Source organism: Solanum pennellii, chromosome 11, assembly GCF_001406875.1.
Source record: "Solanum pennellii chromosome 11, SPENNV200".
Classification (NCBI taxonomy): Eukaryota; Viridiplantae; Streptophyta; class Magnoliopsida; order Solanales; family Solanaceae; genus Solanum; species Solanum pennellii.
In genome coordinates this window covers 45,250,243-45,270,050 of record NC_028647.1, presented here as the reverse complement: position 1 = coordinate 45,270,050, position 19,808 = coordinate 45,250,243, and the positions used below count along the sequence as shown (strand labels likewise).

General features: G+C 34.5%; 1 protein-coding gene across 8 annotated transcripts; it reads left to right on the top strand.

Annotated features, from left to right (window-relative positions):
• The first annotated feature begins 275 nt into the window (after nucleotides 1-275).
• On the top strand, nucleotides 276-12,372 carry LOC107004818 (signal recognition particle receptor subunit beta-like). 8 transcript variants are annotated; one of them, XM_027912941.1, is made up of 9 exons: nucleotides 276-425; nucleotides 2,908-3,041; nucleotides 4,793-4,975; nucleotides 5,394-5,474; nucleotides 10,697-10,779; nucleotides 10,857-10,943; nucleotides 11,148-11,296; nucleotides 11,394-11,525; nucleotides 11,941-12,372. In XM_027912941.1, the coding sequence occupies exons 3-9, from the start codon at nucleotides 4,831-4,833 to the stop codon at nucleotides 12,128-12,130; spliced, it is 867 nt and encodes a 288-aa protein (XP_027768742.1). In that variant the 5' UTR covers nucleotides 276-425; nucleotides 2,908-3,041; nucleotides 4,793-4,830; the 3' UTR covers nucleotides 12,131-12,372. The 8 variants fall into 8 exon arrangements, with proteins under 8 accessions (XP_027768742.1, XP_027768743.1, XP_027768739.1 ...); XM_027912942.1 differs by having other exon boundaries at nucleotides 2,903-3,041; XM_027912938.1 differs by having other exon boundaries at nucleotides 1,018-3,041.
• The last annotated feature ends 7,436 nt before the right edge of the window (nucleotides 12,373-19,808 follow it).

Here is a 19,808-nt window from a genome sequence, read left to right as displayed (position 1 = left end):
TAAAAAAAACCAACCCGAGACCAAACCAACCCGACATTATATATTTATTTATTTTTAGTTTTATTTTATTCAAAAAAAATGTTTATTAATTTATAATTTATATATTTTTCTTTATCTTTGTGTCAATTTTATGTTTAATATTAGTGGACTTTGGGGCTTGGGCTACATAGTTGACTTGAGCCCACTTCTTATTTTAAGGAATAAACAAAAGCCCAAATACATTATATAATGGCAAAGGAATAATCAACTAGCCTATATAATATTTTATATCTCATTTAACAAAGGTCATTAGGTCAGCAGCTCAATAGCAGCTCTTCACCTTCAAAGCTTAGTCACAGTTAGGTTTTACTCCTTAGCAATTAGAGCATATATTAAGCTCGTCTTTTCTATTTTAGCTCAAATCATCATCAACTCATCTTAATCTAGTAAGTAATTTCTATTAACTTGTTTTTAGATATTTTTCTTGTATTGTTATTGTCAACAACATCACAATTTTGGGTAGTTGAATAATAGATATAGACCTTAAAATAATACATCTTGGTGTCCATATCTATGGTGTGTAAAGCTTAGCATGATGAAGATGATGATAATCTTTTTGTATATAATAAATTTTACTTAGTGATCTCTTTACTTATGTTGTTTCAATGCAATAAAAAATGGGTAAGTGTTCGACTCATTGCTTTTGATTCCATTTGTTAGAGGTTTTTGTACTGTAAACATCGTAATGCTCCACAGAGATAATGAAAAACAAGTGATAGAAATAAAAATTTAAGAGACTATTAGATTTTAATAGCAGTAGCCAGTAATATATACCAAACTTTTCTAACCAAATATTTTGTACTATATGTGTATCTATTTTTGGTTTTAAAGTGAAATATACTTCTAAGACTTGTGCACAATGCTTGAATGGAAGTCTTGTTGAAACATGATCTTGTATCAGATTACTAATAACTATTGTTATGTATGTGCAACAACTTCCTTTTTGGATGGAAACTACAACTTCTGTAATGGATGTAGAGAAGATTATTAATATTCCTTCAATTATGTTGACAATATCTCAACAAGAAGGTAAAGTAACTCCACGTCGACGCACACCTCCTAAGAAGCAAAAAAGAGCAGCTCCTCTGATCGTTTGTAACTCTGGAATTACAGGTAGAGAAACATCTCAAATTTGGGATCATTTCTCTAAGTTTATTGCTAAAGGAGGTAAATGTAGGGCAAAATGTAATTATTGTACTAAAATATTTGCTGCTGATAGTGTCAACGAGATGAATACATTATGGAATCATTTGACTGTGAAATGTCACAAGTCTCCATTTAAGTCCGAAAAGAGACAAACAACATTAAAACCTATCAAAAGAGGTTGGCTAGAAGGTGTTTCAACTGAAAAAGGGGTGTTTAATATGGATGAAATTAAGAGAGCAATTGTTAAATTTGTAATTATTGATGAACAGTTGTTTACAGCTGTTGAGGGAGAAGGATTCAAAAAATTAATGGCTAAAGCCTTTCCCGATTTTGAAGTATCTTCTTGTGTAACTGTTGCTCGACATTGTCAAAGGATTTATTAAGAAGAGAAAGAAAAGCTTAAGGAGCTTATAAAAAACCAACGTGTTTGTCTTACCAGTAATACAAGGACGTCAATCCAAAATTATACTTATATGGTTATCACTGCACATTGGATTGATCATCAATGGAATCTACAAAAGAGAATTCTTAATTTTTTTCAAACACCAGATCACAAAGGTGAGACCATTGCCAAGGGGATGGAGGAGTGCTTATTAGGTTGGGGCATTGAGAACTTGTTTAAAGTGCCCTTGGAAATGCAACTGCAAATGACGATGCCATTAAGAGTTTAAAGGAGCGTATTGAAGATTGGAAAGGAGTAATATTTGAAAATAAGTATTTACATGTTAGATGTAATGCTCATATTTTAAACTTGATTGTAAAAAAGGGGCTGGATGAACAAATTGATCCTATTTCTCATATAAGAAGTGCTATAAAATATGTCAGGCCTTCTTCTTCAAGATAAGCTACTTTTAAGTCCTTTGTTGAGAAAGTTAAGATGGAAACTCGTGGTCTTGTATATCTGAATGCTGAGACTAGATGGAACTCGACATACACAATGTTGGATAAAGCTTTATTTGAAAACGCTTTTACAAGAATGTGTGTGGATGACCGGATTTATCAAAAGCAATGTCGAGAAATAAGTACACCAACAAAAAATTCATCAATAGATGATTGGAAGAATGTGAAAGCTTTTGTGAAGTTTCTTCATATTTTCTATCAGGCAACTTCAAAATTTTCGGGCAGCTTAAATTCTACTTCCCACTCTTTCTTTCATGTTTTCAATCTCCAAAATGACATTATCAAGTATACTAAACATGATGATCTCATTTTGGTTGATATGGCAACAAAAATGAAATCCAAGATGGATAAATATTGGGGTAAGTTTGACAGTATGAATATGTTACTAATAGTTGTTGTTGTGCTCCTAGATACAAGATGCAATATGCATAGTATATTCTTTCTATTTCATAGGCTCTTTGATGGGAAGAATAATGTCTGAAGATGTGAGAGATGTTTTGTAACTCTTATATAATCACTACAATTGTTCTTGATTCGAAGATCCTAACAAAAATATTGAAAATGATAATTGTGTGATGGGTGAATCTAGTGCTTTGTTGCAATCTCAGTGGGAGAAGCACATGAAAAAAAGAGGGATTTGTTGTAAAAAAAAATCTAATTTGGACATATACTTGAAAGATAATGTAGTAAAGATCAATGATTTTAATATTTTGAGTTGGTGGAAAGTTTCGTCCAGTAGATATTCAGTTGTTGCCAAAGTTGCTAGGGATATCCTTTCTATTCTTATTTCTATTGTTGCATCTGAGTCAGCTTTTAGTACAGGTGATCGAATTCTTGATAGTTATCGAAGTTCTTTATCTTCAAATACGGTAAAAGCGCTTATCTGCACTCAACAGTGGCTACGATCGCCTTTTAAAGAGTGCAAGCTTGAAGATATTTTAGAGGAATTGAAGAAGGTAACTTTATATATTCAAATTGTTATTAAAAACTGTTCTGCTTTTGAATTTTATTTAGTATTCAAGTTGTTTCAATTCTTTCAGAATATCCGACTCACCTTTGAGGATTGATTAGCCAGTTGATGTACTTAAACTTAACTACATGGAACAAATGTCTTAGTTCAGTCTTTTGTGATTGTTAAATATCAACTTACTGTTTGCTCTAAATAGTAATAGAACTAAGGACTAAAAGTCAACTTAGTTAATCCATTACTAATCAACTTATTAATTTATATTGTCTACTTTGCAGATGCATGCTATAGTTTTTGAAAAATATGATTTTTGGTTTTTGTAAGCAATGATGGTGTAGAATTTAACGATGTGAATGTAAACAATCCGTACTAACTTTTGACGACAATAATTTGACTATGCAAATTATTTATGCCACTATGTTACTTTCGTGAATTTCTCTAATGTACTAGTCTACTAGATAGTTGTATAATGAATCACTCTTGATTACTGATACTATTTTATGATTTGTCCAAAACAGTAATAGTAATTTTTGAGAAGTTGTGTTTCAGATATAATGGAGAATTGCCTATTGAACTCATAGGCTTGCAATGCAAAATAAACTACTAATTGCTTTTTTTGGGATGAAAAATCATGTGAGTGTTCACCGTTTTCTTTAAATCACTGAAAGAACACAAGCTCTTTAATCTTTATAAAAAAAACCCGAGAAAATTGAATAACCCGAAAAAATTTGAGATTGAAAATTTTTGACTATTATTGGTTTGGTTTGGTTTGTATATTTTTTAACCTGATACAAATGGGTTGGTTTGATTTTTAAAAAACCCGAACCAATCCGGTGATGTACACCCCTAGTTTAAACGTATGCAAAAGAGGTACGTGAACACTCCATTTGGGAGATGTGAGAGGTTGATTGTACTAGGAATTAGGTAATGAAGCCGTATGCACAAAAAAAAAAAAAATGCAGACGTAGGACACGGGAGTGATAAGACAGGACTTAACTCAACTTCAATTTATTAAGAACATGAACCTAAATAAGAAGTCATAGATAAGTTTGAGACAATGACCAACCCCTTATTTACTCTTCTTACTACTTGCAATCGTGCTTCAATAAGAAATAACCACTTTAAAGATAACGATAAAATCAACTTATCAATGAGTAATACATTTCCTGTTGGGCGATGCACTATATTTTTGGTTGAGAAACTTACATAAATATACTATATTAAGAAAATATTTACCATCACTTTTAATGCATATTACAAAGAACAATTTATTATTCACATATAATACAAGTTTTATTGATGATTAATACATTTACCACACATTTTAATTTAATACACTTATAATACAATGTGTCAATTTCTTACCAAACAAGCATAATATATTTTTAAAAACAGTTTAATACATATTTATTACATACATAATTTAATTTTAATACATATTACAGATTTAACATAATATTATTATAAATGGTAATAAATAAAATGTATCGCTAAAATTATTTATTAAAAGATATGTTCGGTTAGTAAGTAAAGGCCCAAAACTTAGACTTTAAAGCCCAATTTCCATTTTGATAAAACCCGTTTGGATACACGTGTAACTCTCTTAGTCATCGGTGGCCCTCTAGATCTTCTGTGAGGTTTCGCCGTTTCGGTAAGGTTCCGACGAGTTTCGATTCCCTTGAAGTTTATCTCTCTCTGTATCTTCTGTTGTAATCTAATTGAAATTAGGTCTATTCATAGGGTAAAGTTCAAACTGAGTGAAGAATTTTGGGGGAAAAATGGATAAGGAGAAAGTGGAGCAATTGAAGATTCAAATGCAGCAATGGTTAAATGAAGCTGAAGAATTCATCAATCATATACCTCCTGTTCAACTGTATACTGCTGTTGGAGTTGTATTATTCACTCTCATTTTGTTGTTAATCAGTAAGCTCTTAAAACTTCCCTTAGGGTTAGAAATTTCATTTGGTTTCTCAATTCTCATGTGTGTTGAATTTGTTTGAATTTTCGCAGTTCTTTGTTTGATTGAGGAAATTGAAGGTTTCTTTATTTCTTTGCAAAATGTTGATTACATAGCTCAGTCAGAATATCTTAGTCAAGCTACAAAAGTAGAGATTTTTTCTGTTAGTCAATTGCACCCCAGTTCCAAATTTGTTGGGATTGATTATACTACTCTTCTGTTAACATTGCTTATTTTCTTTAGAAAATAATTTTCTTCTGTTTTGCTAGCCACCAACCTATAGCTGATTTAGGACCTATTTTTTTGGTTACTTGTATGTAAATAAGAGATAATTAATTGATATCATTAAGCATATTTTGTAGAACGTTCTTATTATTTTGGCAGAAACCAAAAGTATCATTCAGAATAACAACAGCAACAACTATACAATACCCAGTGTAATCCCACAAGTGAAGCCTGGGAAGGGTAAGTATATGCAAACCTTACCCCTACTTTCGTGTGGTAGAAAGACCGTCTCTAACAGGATAATTATCATTAAGAATATTCTTATTAAAATAATAATAACTATGTCTTGATATCCCAAACATGTTGGGGTCGGATATATGAAATCTTATTGTTCATGTTGCTCCTTTTAAGATCATTTCACTGCAATTTTCTACAAGACAAAAAAAATAAAAGACTATTTGAAGTTCTCTATTTTCTACTGGCATTTATATTTATCTGGCAGGACTAAAAGACTCCTAGAAAGCAATGGATTAAATAAAAATTTAAATATGATTAAAAGATAATCCTTACATTTTTTATTTTTTTTAAACTAGTAAGATTGTATTCCTTAGCATTAAGGGCTAAGCTTGCCACCTCCAAAAGTGTTAGATACATAGAAAAACCAACAAAAGAAGAGGGACTACTTACAAAGCTCCTAAGAAATCCTTTAGTTGAATTTCTTCATTTATGTTCATTTCTTTGCATCAAAAACCGAAAGTGGTAATTACTTTCCACTTAATCTTCTCTATAATGCATTCTTTGTACAAAAATTCTCTGATTTCTCTTCTTCCAAATGATCCACCAGATACAAGCAGCTATTACTGTTTACTACCACCTCCTCTGTATATTACTACCTCCCCTTCTGACCCAACAACTTAGTAGGTCTGCTGTATGTTCTGGCATAATCCAATTTAGGCTCTTTATATTGGTGAATAGAGCCCATACTTGTGTTGTTACTTTGCGGTGGAGAAACAAATGATTGTTGGTTTTTAGAGCCCCTTTACAAAGATAACATCTTGAGGCAATAATTTTTTCCCTCTTTTGAAGTTTATCATGTGCAGGCAAACTCTCCTAGTTACCAAACCAAGTGTAACACTTCACCTTAGTAGGGGCTATACTCTTCCGTATAGCACTCCATGACCCTAATTTCTTTCCCTCAATTGTGGCTAGATCCCTTTTATACATTCTGTTCACATAGAATTGACCATAAATATGATGCCTCCATGGCAGTTTATCTGTTTCTAGATTTGTGTTTCTAGATTTGTGCCAGGAAAATCTCCAATCAAAGCATATCCGATAGCCACTCTATTTCCCAATCATTAATAAATCTCCTACAGAGAAAATTCCATCCTTGTGAGGACCAAACCTCTTGTATTTTGCTGCAGGATTCAGGCAAATGGAAAACAACCCAGGGAATAAATTTTCCAAGGACCCTTGACCAGTCCAGTCTTCCTTCCTTACATTGTCTCTGAAAGCCAGCCATGGGTTTCTTATAGTCCTCCATACTCCCATATGTTTCTGTTCACCATTGATCTTCCTGACCATACTTGTGTTGAATGAGTTCCTTCCATAGAGCTTGATCTTCCAAATTGTATCTCCACAACCATTTGGTAAGTAAGCTGTTGTTGTGTTTCTTTAGGTTTCTTACTCCCAAACCCCTACATCTTTTGCTCTGTTGAACCGCCACCCATTTTACTAAGTTGTTGCTCTTCTCAATCTTGTTACCTTGCCAAAGGAAGTTTCTCCTCAACGAGTCTATAGCTCTGACTACCTTGGCTGGAATGGGAATAAGTGACTTCACATATGTTGGCAAAGAGTCTAAAACAGAATTAATCAAAGTGACTCTTCCCCACAAGGATAGATATTGGGATTTCCGAAGTGCCAGTCTCACCTCTGATTTTTCTAGTACACCATCCCAAATGCTTACTGCTTTATGCTTAGCACCCAATGGCAGACCTAGATAAATGTCCTCTTTATCTTGCACTTCAATATATTGGCTAAAGCTTGAATCTGTTTGACCTCCTTAATAGGAAAAATGCTTCTAATTCTCCAGTTCATTTTAAGTCCAGAGCATGCCTCAAAAATTACCATAATAATTCTGATGTGACAGAGTTACACAAAAAATTATTGTGTCATCCACATATAATAAATGAGTCATATCCATCACCTCATTAACCCTGTTTTTGATTCTGAAACCCCTAATCCAATTGTTTAGAGAAGCTTTCCTCATCAAACTGTCCAACCCTTAATCCTAACATATTGGTATCACTAATATTGATCTTTTTCTTTTATTGCGCCCTATTTTTCATTAAGCATGCATGGGTTCCAAAAGATTACAGGTCCTCCGATACAACTTCTTTCCATGTGATTTCGGGTTTAATTCGTCCCCTCTGAAACCTACACTCACTATGGTTTAACACCTTGGGGCATGTATATTTGGAGGTAAACTTGCACCTTTTGTCGTATATGGTTATTTTTAATCTTTGCTAATTTTGTTTGAAAGCATATCCATTTTAGCATTTGCAAATTGCACACTACACTCATCTTGTGAATATGTTGGACTTTAAGAGGTCTACAGATTCACTCTCGTATAACATTTAAGATCTTGCAATCCTTTGTAGGACTTCGCTTTCACTTTGGTGTACATACATATCCTTAAAGCACAAGACTCTTTTGTAGCATTTCTCTATTTTAACCATTCTACTTGAATATGTGTAACACTTCCTGTAATCGTACCATTTTTCTCTCGAATATCTCAAGAAATTTATACAAAGTAGAATATCACTTTTCAAATGGAGAATATTATAAGCCCAATTATGAAATTTCCATATCTCCCAATTTACCAATTTCAAAAAAATAAAATAAAATTCCCATACTTCATGTAGCTTAAACCTTCCACATGATGAGTCCTATTTTTTTTTTTTGACGACAAGGGAAAACTGCAGCCGCTACCCTTTTGAGTGCGCACAGGGTAAAACCCCGCTCCTATGCAATAGCTCGCAAACCACATAGGAGAGGTAACACGCACCAGGCAAGCCTGGTGCGACGAACTCGACCCAGAAGGCAAACCCCTTGCTTTCCCTTGCAAGGGGTTTCAAACTTGAGACCTCCAACATGGAAGTCCCAAGCTCAAACCACTGGGCCACCCGAAGGGTATTAGTCCTATTTTAAATTGCTAATAACAAATTTTTCAGTAAGGTTATGTTCTCTCTTTTCCTTCGCAGATTCCACTTGTGGCATTACACTAGGTATGAGGGTGTAGTTTTCTTCTCTCTTTTTTTCCTACATGGTGTTGGAGTTTGTTACTCACTTGTCAGTGGTCATATGCCATCTGTCCACCCAATTTTTTTTCTTTCTGTTGACGAGTGCAATATTTTTGTCTCTTTCTGGTGATCATCTAGGGTGTCTTTTTGGTGATCATTCAGTGATGCCATATTGTCTTAGCATTCTTCTGGCAATTTTCAGCATTCTTGACAAAATCTTCTCTTCTTCTTGTTCTGTATGATATTATCGTCTCGACAATTTTGATAGAATTCAGTAGCTTTGCCTATAGGTGAGAGGCCTTAAGCTGCCTGTTCGTCTTGAATTTCATGTTTTCATATGTTTAATATGAAGCAAAGTATGACTATTATAAATGTCTCTTTCTAGAGACCATTGTGGAGGCCCTCTCTTACTTCTAATGATTATTCTAGCATCATTATAATGTGTTCCGTAATTGCTCCCACTGCACCTCCTTTTGTGATCGTTCTGATGGGCTGACTCTTTTTGCCTTGTTTACAATCGTTCTTACAGAGTTTTCAAGTAAACGATTCATTTCCCCCCTTGATGATGAATCTAAGGTCAGTCCCTCCTTCAAATATTGAATTTTCTATCAGCATTTATGAGAACACATTTTCAATTTTATTTTTTCTTTATGGTGTCAGCGTTTGATTATGGAGTCATTTGTTTCAACATTGAATTTTTTGTCACTTGTTCTCAAAAGTTCTTTTCTTTCCTTTTTTTTTTTAAAAATAAATAGATTCGAGACCTAATTATTGAGTCCTTTGAGTATTGAACTTATAGTTATCTTCCGAAGGAAAATATTCTTCCCCTTCCCCTTTTTATAAGGTAAGCAATTTATAAGTAATGGAAAAATCTTCCTCATACAAGCAGTACACCAAAAAGTAGAGGATCAGCTGCATAATTTGACCATAGAGGACACAATCTTCTATACAATTTGGAGCCTCATGGGTGCACCAAAAAGAAGCTAGAAATGAGAGGCTATTCCTCAAATATAATAATCATTCTCTATCGAGCTAGCGGGGCAACACCCCAGTTCTGTTTCTTTTCTTCCAAAGGACCCGCATGAGTGCTAGCAGGGCAGCATCCTGGGCTCTCCCATTTCTCATCTTAGAAGTCTTCCTCCTTCTCATTGAAGTTCTAGTTATTGTTCTGGAAACTTTTTTGGGCGTCATTCTTCAGCAACCAATTTGAGCCATGCTGATGATTTCCTGGGCATTTATGTGTGTCTTTTTCCTGTGATAGAAAACAGATTCTTTTCTGTTTTAATTGGAAGAAACTTTCTTTCTATGTACTGAGTGCTTTTCAGGATAGAAATTGCTCCCCACTTTTCTTCTGGGTGGTTTTTCAGTACTCTGGTGTAGTATTCACTTGTCTGTTTGATGTTCCATTTCTTTTTAGTGTTTCGTATTTCAGAATAAGTAAACTCAATTTGTTTATCAACTCTGGGTTTAAGTGGTGTTTTAAAAGCAAAGGAATTGAATAATTATGTACAATATTCTTAACGATTATGTTTTTGTCGAAGTCGAGAATAAAATTATGTGAATTATTAAAGTATTCTTAATGATCACGTCATAATTAAAAATACTCGATCATGAGCCTAGAACTTCTGTTAACCAATGCAAACAATGTGAGCTTTAATGGTTATAAGCTGCTCCCAATAGTTCACAATGAATATATTTCTATAGTACAGGATCTAAATAAGCATTGTATTTGTGCACACAATAAATTTAGAACCCAATCGTTAGCACTTAAAGTCATGGTTCTAAAACCCAGAATTAGATATAAAATCCTGTCTCCGCCTTTGGCACTAGTTTAATTGAAAATGCTATGGTTACTTGTGCAATTGTTGTAACTTACTGGAGAACACAAAGAAAAATGATTTTTTTCCTTGCCCACCGGTTTCAAGGGAAGAATGTAAATGTTTTTAGGCTTAGTGGGTTCTTTCTATCATTTTCTTTGGTCTTCATTTCTCCTCTTTAATGCCACACATTTTTGTAATTCGTATATCATCCTTTTGTTCACTATGATGATCCTCAATGAATGACTTCATGTATTAGTTTTAGATTGTTGATCATCTATTTTGACTTTCTTTGGAGGCTGAAATTTGAAGAATTTCCTTTTGCTTATTTCTTCGCCTGCAGTCCGCTTGTTCAAGCGCACAACATCTAACACCATCATACTCACTGGGCTAAGTGGAAGCGGCAAAACATATCTTTTTTACCAGGTAACTCTTTGACACATGACCTGTATAATCTTTTCAAAGTTCAATTGTTCTGATCTTGATGTGCTGGCATATACCAGCTTAGAGATGGTTCAGCCCATCAGGGTACCGTGACGTCAATGGAACCAAATGAAGACAGTTTTATACTACACTCTGAGAAAGACAAGGTAATGAACATTGTCTTCTCTTGTTTCTCCTTTTTGCCCTACCATTTTGCATGCATCCTTGTGATCTATACCTTTAGAAGGAAAGATGGATCTTATTAATTGTTGATGGTCTATCAGTTTTTTCTTTGGTAATTGATTTACTGAATTCCTTTATCTGTGAATAGAATTTCACGTTACATACGACTCGTGTGTTTTTTGTTGTAGAAAGGAAAATTGAAGCTTGTTCACATTGTTGATGTCCCTGGGCACTCTCGTCTTAGGCCGAAACTAGATGAGTTCCTACCTCAAGCAGCTGGCGTTGTGTTTGTGGTAGATTCTGTGGAATTTTTACCAAACTTCCGTCCTGCTTCAGAGTACTGATCATTTGTTGTTGCTTATAATTTACATTGGCAGTTGTTAATTTGCATTGGATATCTGACAACTGATTCGTATAATCCCTCTTGTATGAAGGTACTTGTATGAGATCTTGACAAAGGCAAGTGTGGTCAAGAAAAAAGTTCCAGTACTCCTCCTTTGCAACAAGGTTGACAAAGTAACTGCACATACAGCAGAATTCATCAGAAAACAGCTGGAGAAAGAAATGTAAGAGTACACTATGCATGCATTTACATTGGAGCAAACACCAATTTGCCTTTTGTTTACATACATATATATTATGCATGTGTAAACATAAGTCTGATCTGAACACATAAAAAGGCAGAACTGCCTTCTGAAGAGTTGAAATTTACCTCTCCACGATGGAATACTGTGTTGCATGTTTTATTCTACTTTTGGTAATGAGCAAAAACACCCTCTATAAATTGTTGGTAATATCATTATATCAGCAACAAGCTTACGCCTAAAGAACCTTCCCAAACATGAAATCTTGTTGCATGCTTTATTTGCTAATATGCTTGGAGGCTCACAGAATCATAACCGCTGCAAAAACTTAAAAACTGAAGTGCTATCTATCTCTCGTATTCTGCTTTATAACTAGTTTGTTTTCTTATTGATCCAGCGACAAACTTCGTACATCAAGAACTGCCGTATCTGATGCAGATATCTCTAATGAATATACGCTTGGTGTACCTGGAGAGCCATTTGCTTTTTCTCAATGCCATAACAGTATAATTATTGCTGAAGCTTCTGGTCTGACCGGTGAAATTTCTCAGCTGGAGAAGTTCATTAGGGAGAATGTGAAACCTTGATTATGGTATTTCAAGCAAACGGGGGACTCTTTTGATTTCATTTCTTCTCTTATATTTTTGGTCCGGGAAGCTGAAAATATTGTAATGATAGACGGAGAAAATACATCTACTTGGAAAACATATTCAGAGTAGGGATAGGGATTTGAAGAGTTTTCTTTATGTTCTATTGGCAAACCCCACCTAAACATTATACTTGTTGTGCATAGAATATCTTTGTCATTGGATTTGATTACTTCCCTTTATTTATGTGCTGACTGCTTTTCATGGCAAAGGACATTCCTGTGCATAATTTTTCTTGTGTGTGTTTTTGATATGTTTGAACTAAATAGCGCGTTTTCTTAATAACCAAGAAATGCTCTTAACACTATGTCCGCTTGTATGACCAAAATTTGATGTTGGGATTATGTTTTTTAATGAGGTAAGGTAAACTAAATAACCCCTTGTGTTTGTGTGTTGGGTGGTATAAAAGATATGTTCATTGTGAAAGGGATTTCAAATCAGATCGACTTAGTGTATATAATGTCAAAAGTATTAACTGGGTTGAGTCGAGTGTTGTTTGATCTCCATTATTATCTGTCAAGTGTAATTGAACTGTGTGTTTTGTAGAAGATATTCCTCGCGGATTCTTCTCTTGTTTATTTCTTTAGTCGAGGGTCTATTGAAAACAACCTCTACCTGCCAAGGTAGAGGTAAGGCTCTGCAGACGAGATCTCACTTATGAGATTAAACTAGGTGTATTGTTGTTTCCAATCCCTTTCATGTTTCAATGTGTACAATAGTACTGGCTCCCCAAGCAGTTGTTATTACTACCTTAGGCGATTTAGTACGTATTTGATCTCTTACAACCCCGTTTCTCTTTTTAATGTGTGTGGAAATATTACTACCTTACGCGATTTAGTACGTATTTGATCTCTCACAACCCCGTTTCTCTTTTTAATGTGTGTGGGTTTTCTTTACACAGGTGCTCGTAGAAAAAAGCCTATCGACCACCATTTAAGAGTTCATTACTGACAAATTGGTAGCAGAAGCTCATTCTTCAACTTGCATCTACTGGAAAGGTTTATATCTGCTGTATGGGTAATCTTTGATATAGCAGCATATGTAGGTCGCATCCAGAGAATGAAACTTATTTAGTGAAGAAAGATTGATATAGTTCGAAAATTGCCTGTCTATCTTCTCAACTTGGTAACTGTACATTCTATCCTCCCAAGATTTCACGTGTCTGGACAAATATAATGACAACTCTGGTAGATAGGAAGGAATAAACGAAGACCAAATAAGTTGACACCCTCCTACCTTCCCTCGCCCCAAATGGAAAGGAAAAACATAAGATTATAGCTAATTGCAAAGCTGTTTGACGGATATTCAATTGTAATTCCAAGTTAATTAGATATTACAACAGTGTTAGCATTAATTTTTTCATGAATCACACAACACATTATGAAAAGGAATTTTCTGGCCCTCTCTGAAGAATGTGGAATTAAATTCAAAGTCAAAGCAATAGGGAAGCACAAATTATACTGTAGAGTTATAACGGGATGTTGTAATCAATATTTTCGGAACTGCACTAAATTCATCAACATCGTTGCCCGCTTATAGAATTTAAAGAAGAAAGTAAAATTATATTAATGAATCTGGATGGTATTGCTGATCAAAATGTTCGTGAATTTGTCCGATAAGAACAAAGTCGAATAACGGGAAAAAATTTAACAATTTCAGCAACCACAACCACAACAATTTCCTATCCCATACAATTCATATTTTAATAGTATTGATGAATCCGGAAAGAATCTATCAGATTATTAAGTTATTATTGTAATTTTTTTAAGTAATTATATTCTGTTGTACTTTTTAAAATTACTATGTATTTTATATTTCAATTTGGGTGTATGTCAATTACTACTTTGTTGAATGTTTATTATTTTCGATTATTTTTAATTACATTGTGTTATTTGTTTAAAAAATTATATGTTTGCATTTTTAATTTTTGGGAAGGTTGATTGTAGTTTATATAATTTATACTAGATTAACACAAATTTAATTTTTTTAAGAAGTCACAAACAAAAACTAATTTATAAAAAATCAAATTTTATATCTAAAATTAATATTATAAAAATATTAAATAAAATGATAAATGTACAAGAGATTTAATTAAAATATAAATTCATATAATGTTTAATAAAAGTTTGTATAATGAAATAAAATTATTTTTTTGACAACTATAATAAAATAATATTATAATATTCAAAAAGTGAATTGGTGTGATGAATAGTGTTGCACCAAATTTAGTGTAACACTATTTACACACTCAATTTGATGTGAAAATTGGTGTTGGTTGGAGCTCAAAACACCAATTTTTACATCAAATCTAAAATTTCGTGTAAAATTTGGTGTTGGATTGGAGATGGTCTTAGTATAATGAATACTATGGGCCAAATGACTGAGTTGCTTAACAGGTAAGATTTTTAACTTTTTGCTCTGCGGTTTGGTTTTTAATTGGTGGACAGACGAACATTGTTTAGTTCCCCTTTGTATCAGTTATCATGTTATTTGTTGTCGCTACTTGTTCTCTTCTTAAATGTTTTCAACATGATTTCTTTGCTTTTGTATTTGCTTCACATACTTAACATTACGTCGTGAAGGTAAGATAGGAGTAGGTAGGGCTTCATTGCCTTCCCCAGACTCCATGGACTTGGATGACTAGAAAGATTATGGGCGCAAAAATATATTTGATCAAATGCAACAAAGAGATAGAAGGAAGGGGAGCTTGATCAAACAAATATACTTATTTCTGGTAGGGGACTGTTGAGTCCAAAAGCACACGCAAGTGCACATGGTCACTCAAGTAGTACATCGATTCTTTTGAGCTGAATTATCAAATCCAAAGGATTTCAAATCAGCAAATACCAATTCTCTTACGTCTAAACTAGATTTACTCAAGCGACAAATACTTTTATGAATTTGTTTATAACTATTGATTAAACACTATAAAAAATTAATTACTTAAATTAAATGGTCTCAAACAAGAGAATTTCACAATTTGGAAAGGTATCCAAGGGTTGTAGCATATAGATCAATCTCCGGTATAACATTGATTTATCCTAGTATTCAACAGATTACCCTCATTATGGATTTGCAAGGTTCATTTTACGATCACGATTTTCCCACCTATAATCGCCTACCACCATTGACAACCTAATTACATCGATGAGCAGAGTTAGGCATGAATCAGTGACGGAGCATAAAACATTCATTTTGCATAATAACCAAGCATGATATATAAGTATAAGACTAACCTATATATCAAACATTCTAGACTTTACCCTATAATGAACACACTTCTCACATTCTTTGGTCTATCCCTCTATTCATCTTCCAAGTTCAAGAGCGAACAACAAGTTTATTTAATGTTGATCAAGCATTAAAATAATAAAATAAGAATGCAAGCACAAATCATAAGATAACCCTTCTCATACTACAAACAAATTGTATTAAACCATTAACCGTAGCTACAACCCTAGGATAAGGAATTTTAGCAACTCATAGCACAAAAGATGATGAAATAATGTATAGTAATCATACAAAGTTTACCAAGATGAAGAAATGGAAAAAAAACCCTAAAAAATGTAGAAAAATCACCCAAAGTACTGTGCTCCCGTGTTTTTGGAACTTGATAAATATAAAAACAGCACACTTAAACTATTTATAGTCTAGAATAAAAATATGTGGCCAATTTATGGTGTCCAGGTCCGCGACGCAGACTTAATCCCTCGCCTAAAGTTCCACTCAGATGAAACCTCTCGACGACGCACTCCTATCGCGCACTCCACTGTTAAGTGGAATGTCCATTCTGTATACGCGTATTAGTTCTGCGACGCAGAGGTGTTCCCTCGTAGTGTATTTTTCATCTTCTTGGTCTTTTTTCTCCGCAACTTCATCTTCTCTTTTCCGACCTCTGTCCAGGTGCCCCATTGATCTTAGACGTATTTATATGCCTAACAACCATTTTTATCCCATAAATATAGCCGAGTGAGGACATTTTTGGTGGTTAAGTCAAGTATTTAGAGTCGTTTTAATTCTGCATCTTCTAACCAATATAATTAGATGTTTCTGGTCGAAGATCAATGAAAAACGAGCTAAAATTGGATACCGAAACATGGGCCGGAGAGTAGAACAAGAAGTGGCGGAAAAGAAGGGCTAAGAACTAGAAATAGCACTATGAAAGAGCACCTCCACGTGGTGGAGGCATTCCTTCCATGCAGAGAAGGAACTTTCCATAACAGGGGAGTTCGCGATAGCAGCGCGTCGCGGAGGTCATTTCCCCCATGAGAAAAGTAGTACGAGGGAACAGGTCCGCGACACAAAAATTGGCCCTCGTGTTTTATTTTTAGACTATAAATATTTAACTGTCTCTTATTGCACTCTACACTTTCTAAAAAATGGAAGCTAAGGCAAAAGACGATTTTGTACTAAATTCCAGTGTTTTACTTCTCCTTCTTCATCTTGGTAAAGACTTGTATGATTTCTAATACGTTCCATCTTGTTATTTGGTATTATGAGTAGCTAAAATCTATAGTCCTAGGGTTGTAGCTATGAATTATGGTTTAATGTAAATTTGTTCCTTGTGTGAAAAAGGTTGTTCTCTATTTTGTGCTTGCATTCTCATTGCATTATTTTAATGCTTGATCAATATTGAAATATAAATAGTGTCCACTCTTGAACTCAAAAGATGAATAGAGGGATCGAACAAGGAATGCAAGAGGTATGTTCATTCTAGAGTAAGTTCTAGATTGTTTTGTGTACAGGATAGGTTTATAACTATGCACCACATGTGGTTAAAATGCAAGATGAATACTTAGTGCACTGTTGTTGATTCATACGTAACCTCGCTCAATGATGTAGTTAGGTTTTCAATAGTGGTAGGCGATAAGAAGTCATAATATTATGATCGTAAAATGAACCTTGCCAACTCACAATAAGTCAACCCTCTGAACCTTGGAATAGAAACACATTGAACCGGAATTCGAGTTATGCTACAACTATGGGATGTCTTTCCAACTTGTGAAGTTTCTTTGTTGAAATCATTTATTTATAGTAGCTAATTCTTGTTAAGGTTGAAGTAGTAGTTAAACAAATTTCTCAATCTAATGAATACTTGAGTGATTTAGATAGTCATTGTAAATTGTTATTCGTTTATTTGAAGTCTCTTTGGTACGAACATTAGACTCAAAAGATTCTATTTACTACTTGAGTAATCACATGCACTTGCATGCGATTTTGGACACAACAAGTTTTTGGCGCCATTGCCGAGGACTTCTAAATCGGCAGATATCTAGTTTCTGAGTGTCTAAATTATTTCTACAAGTGTTGAAAACTTGATCTTGGCTCCTCTTTTGTGCAGGTTGTGTTAGGTTTTCGCATTGGAAAACGATCAGGGTTTGGTAGAGACATTATCTGAACTGGAGATATTCGTTCATTACTAGAGAAGGCGAAGAAGGTGAAACCGTCCCGGTCCTCGTGTGGTCAGGGAACCTGAAAACCCACAAATGATGGAAGAATAAACTACCACCAGTGATGATGACAGAAATGAAAGTAAGGAATGTGGCAATCCCACAAACCATCAATGTTACATCAAGTATTCTAAAGCCCGCACCGGGTGGGAGGTTTGAATTGAAGCAGAACATGGTGCAATTATTGCACACAAACGGGCAGTTCACTGGTCTATTTCATGAGGATCCCCGAGTACACATACATAATTTTCTCGAGATTAGTGATACTTACACTCCAGCGGGAGTGAACTCTGATTATGTGCGACTCACATTATTTCCCTTTTCTCTGCTCTGGGAAGCAAAAAGATGGTTATTTTCTGAGCCCGCAAATTCCATACAACTTAGGATGAACTGATACAAAAATTCTTGATACGATTTTTCCTATTCGGTAAAACACCAAAACTGAGAAGCGACAAATTGAGCTTCCGACAAAAAGGAGGGGAAAATCTATACCAAGTGCGATAGGTTTAAGTCTCTACTATTAAGTTACCCACATCATCATCAAACTAACGAGGTGTTGGTCCACACCTTCATTGAGGGGTTGGAACCAAACACAAAAATTTTACTTGATTCTGCTGTAGGTGGACAGACTTTGCTTTGCTTAATCGAATTTCACAAGGTAACCCTGAATGGAATGGCGGAGGAGTGAAACCGGTCGTACAGAAGACTGCCGGAGTTTCAGAGATGGACGCAGTCACAATTTTGTCTGCTCAGATTGCACCAATGTAGAACATGATGAATACTCATTTCAGCAACAAGTCAATAGGAAAACAACAAGCCCAAATTAATATGATTCACCAACCACAAGCTTGGTGTGAAGTATGTGGAGGGGGAGATCATAGTGTTGAGGTATGTGGGGCAAACCCAGAATCTGTTCATTTTGTAGGTAATCAGCGAGGAGGAAATCACCAAGGCTATGGAAATGCTTACAACTCAAGCTGGCAAAATCACCCAAACTTTTCATGCGGTGGAAATCAGAACCAACAACAAGGACAATACCAATACAAACCACAGAGTAGCGGTCAACAGTACCATAAACAAATCCTTTGAAATAAACAACAAAATCAAGGTAATCAAACAGGCTGCCAAGAAAGGTGATATGAGTGTGGAGGGCATGTTGAAACAAATCATGGCGGATCAAGCTAAATTGGCGTCCAATGTACGAAACAATCAATTGATAACACAAAATTTGGAAAAACAGTTTGGGCAGTTTGCTAGTGCTCAAAACTCTCGACCACTAGGGGGATTGCCGGGAAACACCGACTCAAACCCAAAACAAGTAAATGTTGTGAGCACTCGGAGTGGGCGCCCATTGGAGGAGTTAGCCCACTACTACAAAAAAGGGATCTAGCCATAATTTTGTAGTAGGATTAATTTAATGACCACTGAATCTTTTTATAATTTTAAATATTCCTGACTAATAGATATTTTCCACAAAAGGTTTTCTTGTACCGAAAATCAAATCTAATGACCACTAAAATCACTAAGTTTAAAGAAAATTGTTTCTACTATTATTTTAATTTTCCTCCGACATTTTCACACGATTTACCAATTCCCTCCAAAAAGGATAAATCCTCTTGAATCAAAAATTAATTTCATAAATTAGAAGAGGTTTTTGTAAAAGGCAAAATTAATCCATCACCGCTGAAACTCAGCCCTAACATATCTGTTCACCATCACCTCTTCATCCCAACTAGTGGTGGCAAATAGGCGGGTTGGGTCAAATGTTGATGAGTTGAAAATGGGTAAACATAAAATGGGTAATTATTCAGCCCACCCATATTTGATATGGTAAAAATGGGTTGGGTAATAAATGGATTGAGTAAAATACTAGTTTACCCATATTTTAACCATATAACATGAAGAAATAGTTCTTTACTTAAGAATTCAATATGGAGAAAATATTTTAGTCTTTTTTAAATGAAATATGTTAAAAATGCTTAATTTAGTTTTATTTTATTATAAAAGTAAAAAAAACTTTTTTAAAAAATACGGGATGGGTGGGGGTGAGGGGGCTGATAGGGGGCTAGCGGGTGGTGGTGGTCCAAGGAAGGGTGAAAAAATAAAATTTGAAGTTAAAAATATATTTTAAATACAAACTTAATATTTTTGAAGGGTGAGGGCTGGTT

Bases quoted from the DNA above. Each gene is read 5' to 3' on its own strand.
- LOC107004818 (XM_027912941.1), top strand. From the start codon at position 4,831: ATGGATAAGGAGAAAGTGGAGCAATTGAAGATTCAAATGCAGCAATGG. The intron at 5,475-10,696 runs GTAAGTATATGC...CTTCGCCTGCAG, and splicing joins ACAAGTGAAGCCTGGGAAGG to TCCGCTTGTTCAAGCGCACA. The intron at 10,944-11,147 runs GTAATGAACATT...TTTTTGTTGTAG, and splicing joins TACACTCTGAGAAAGACAAG to AAAGGAAAATTGAAGCTTGT.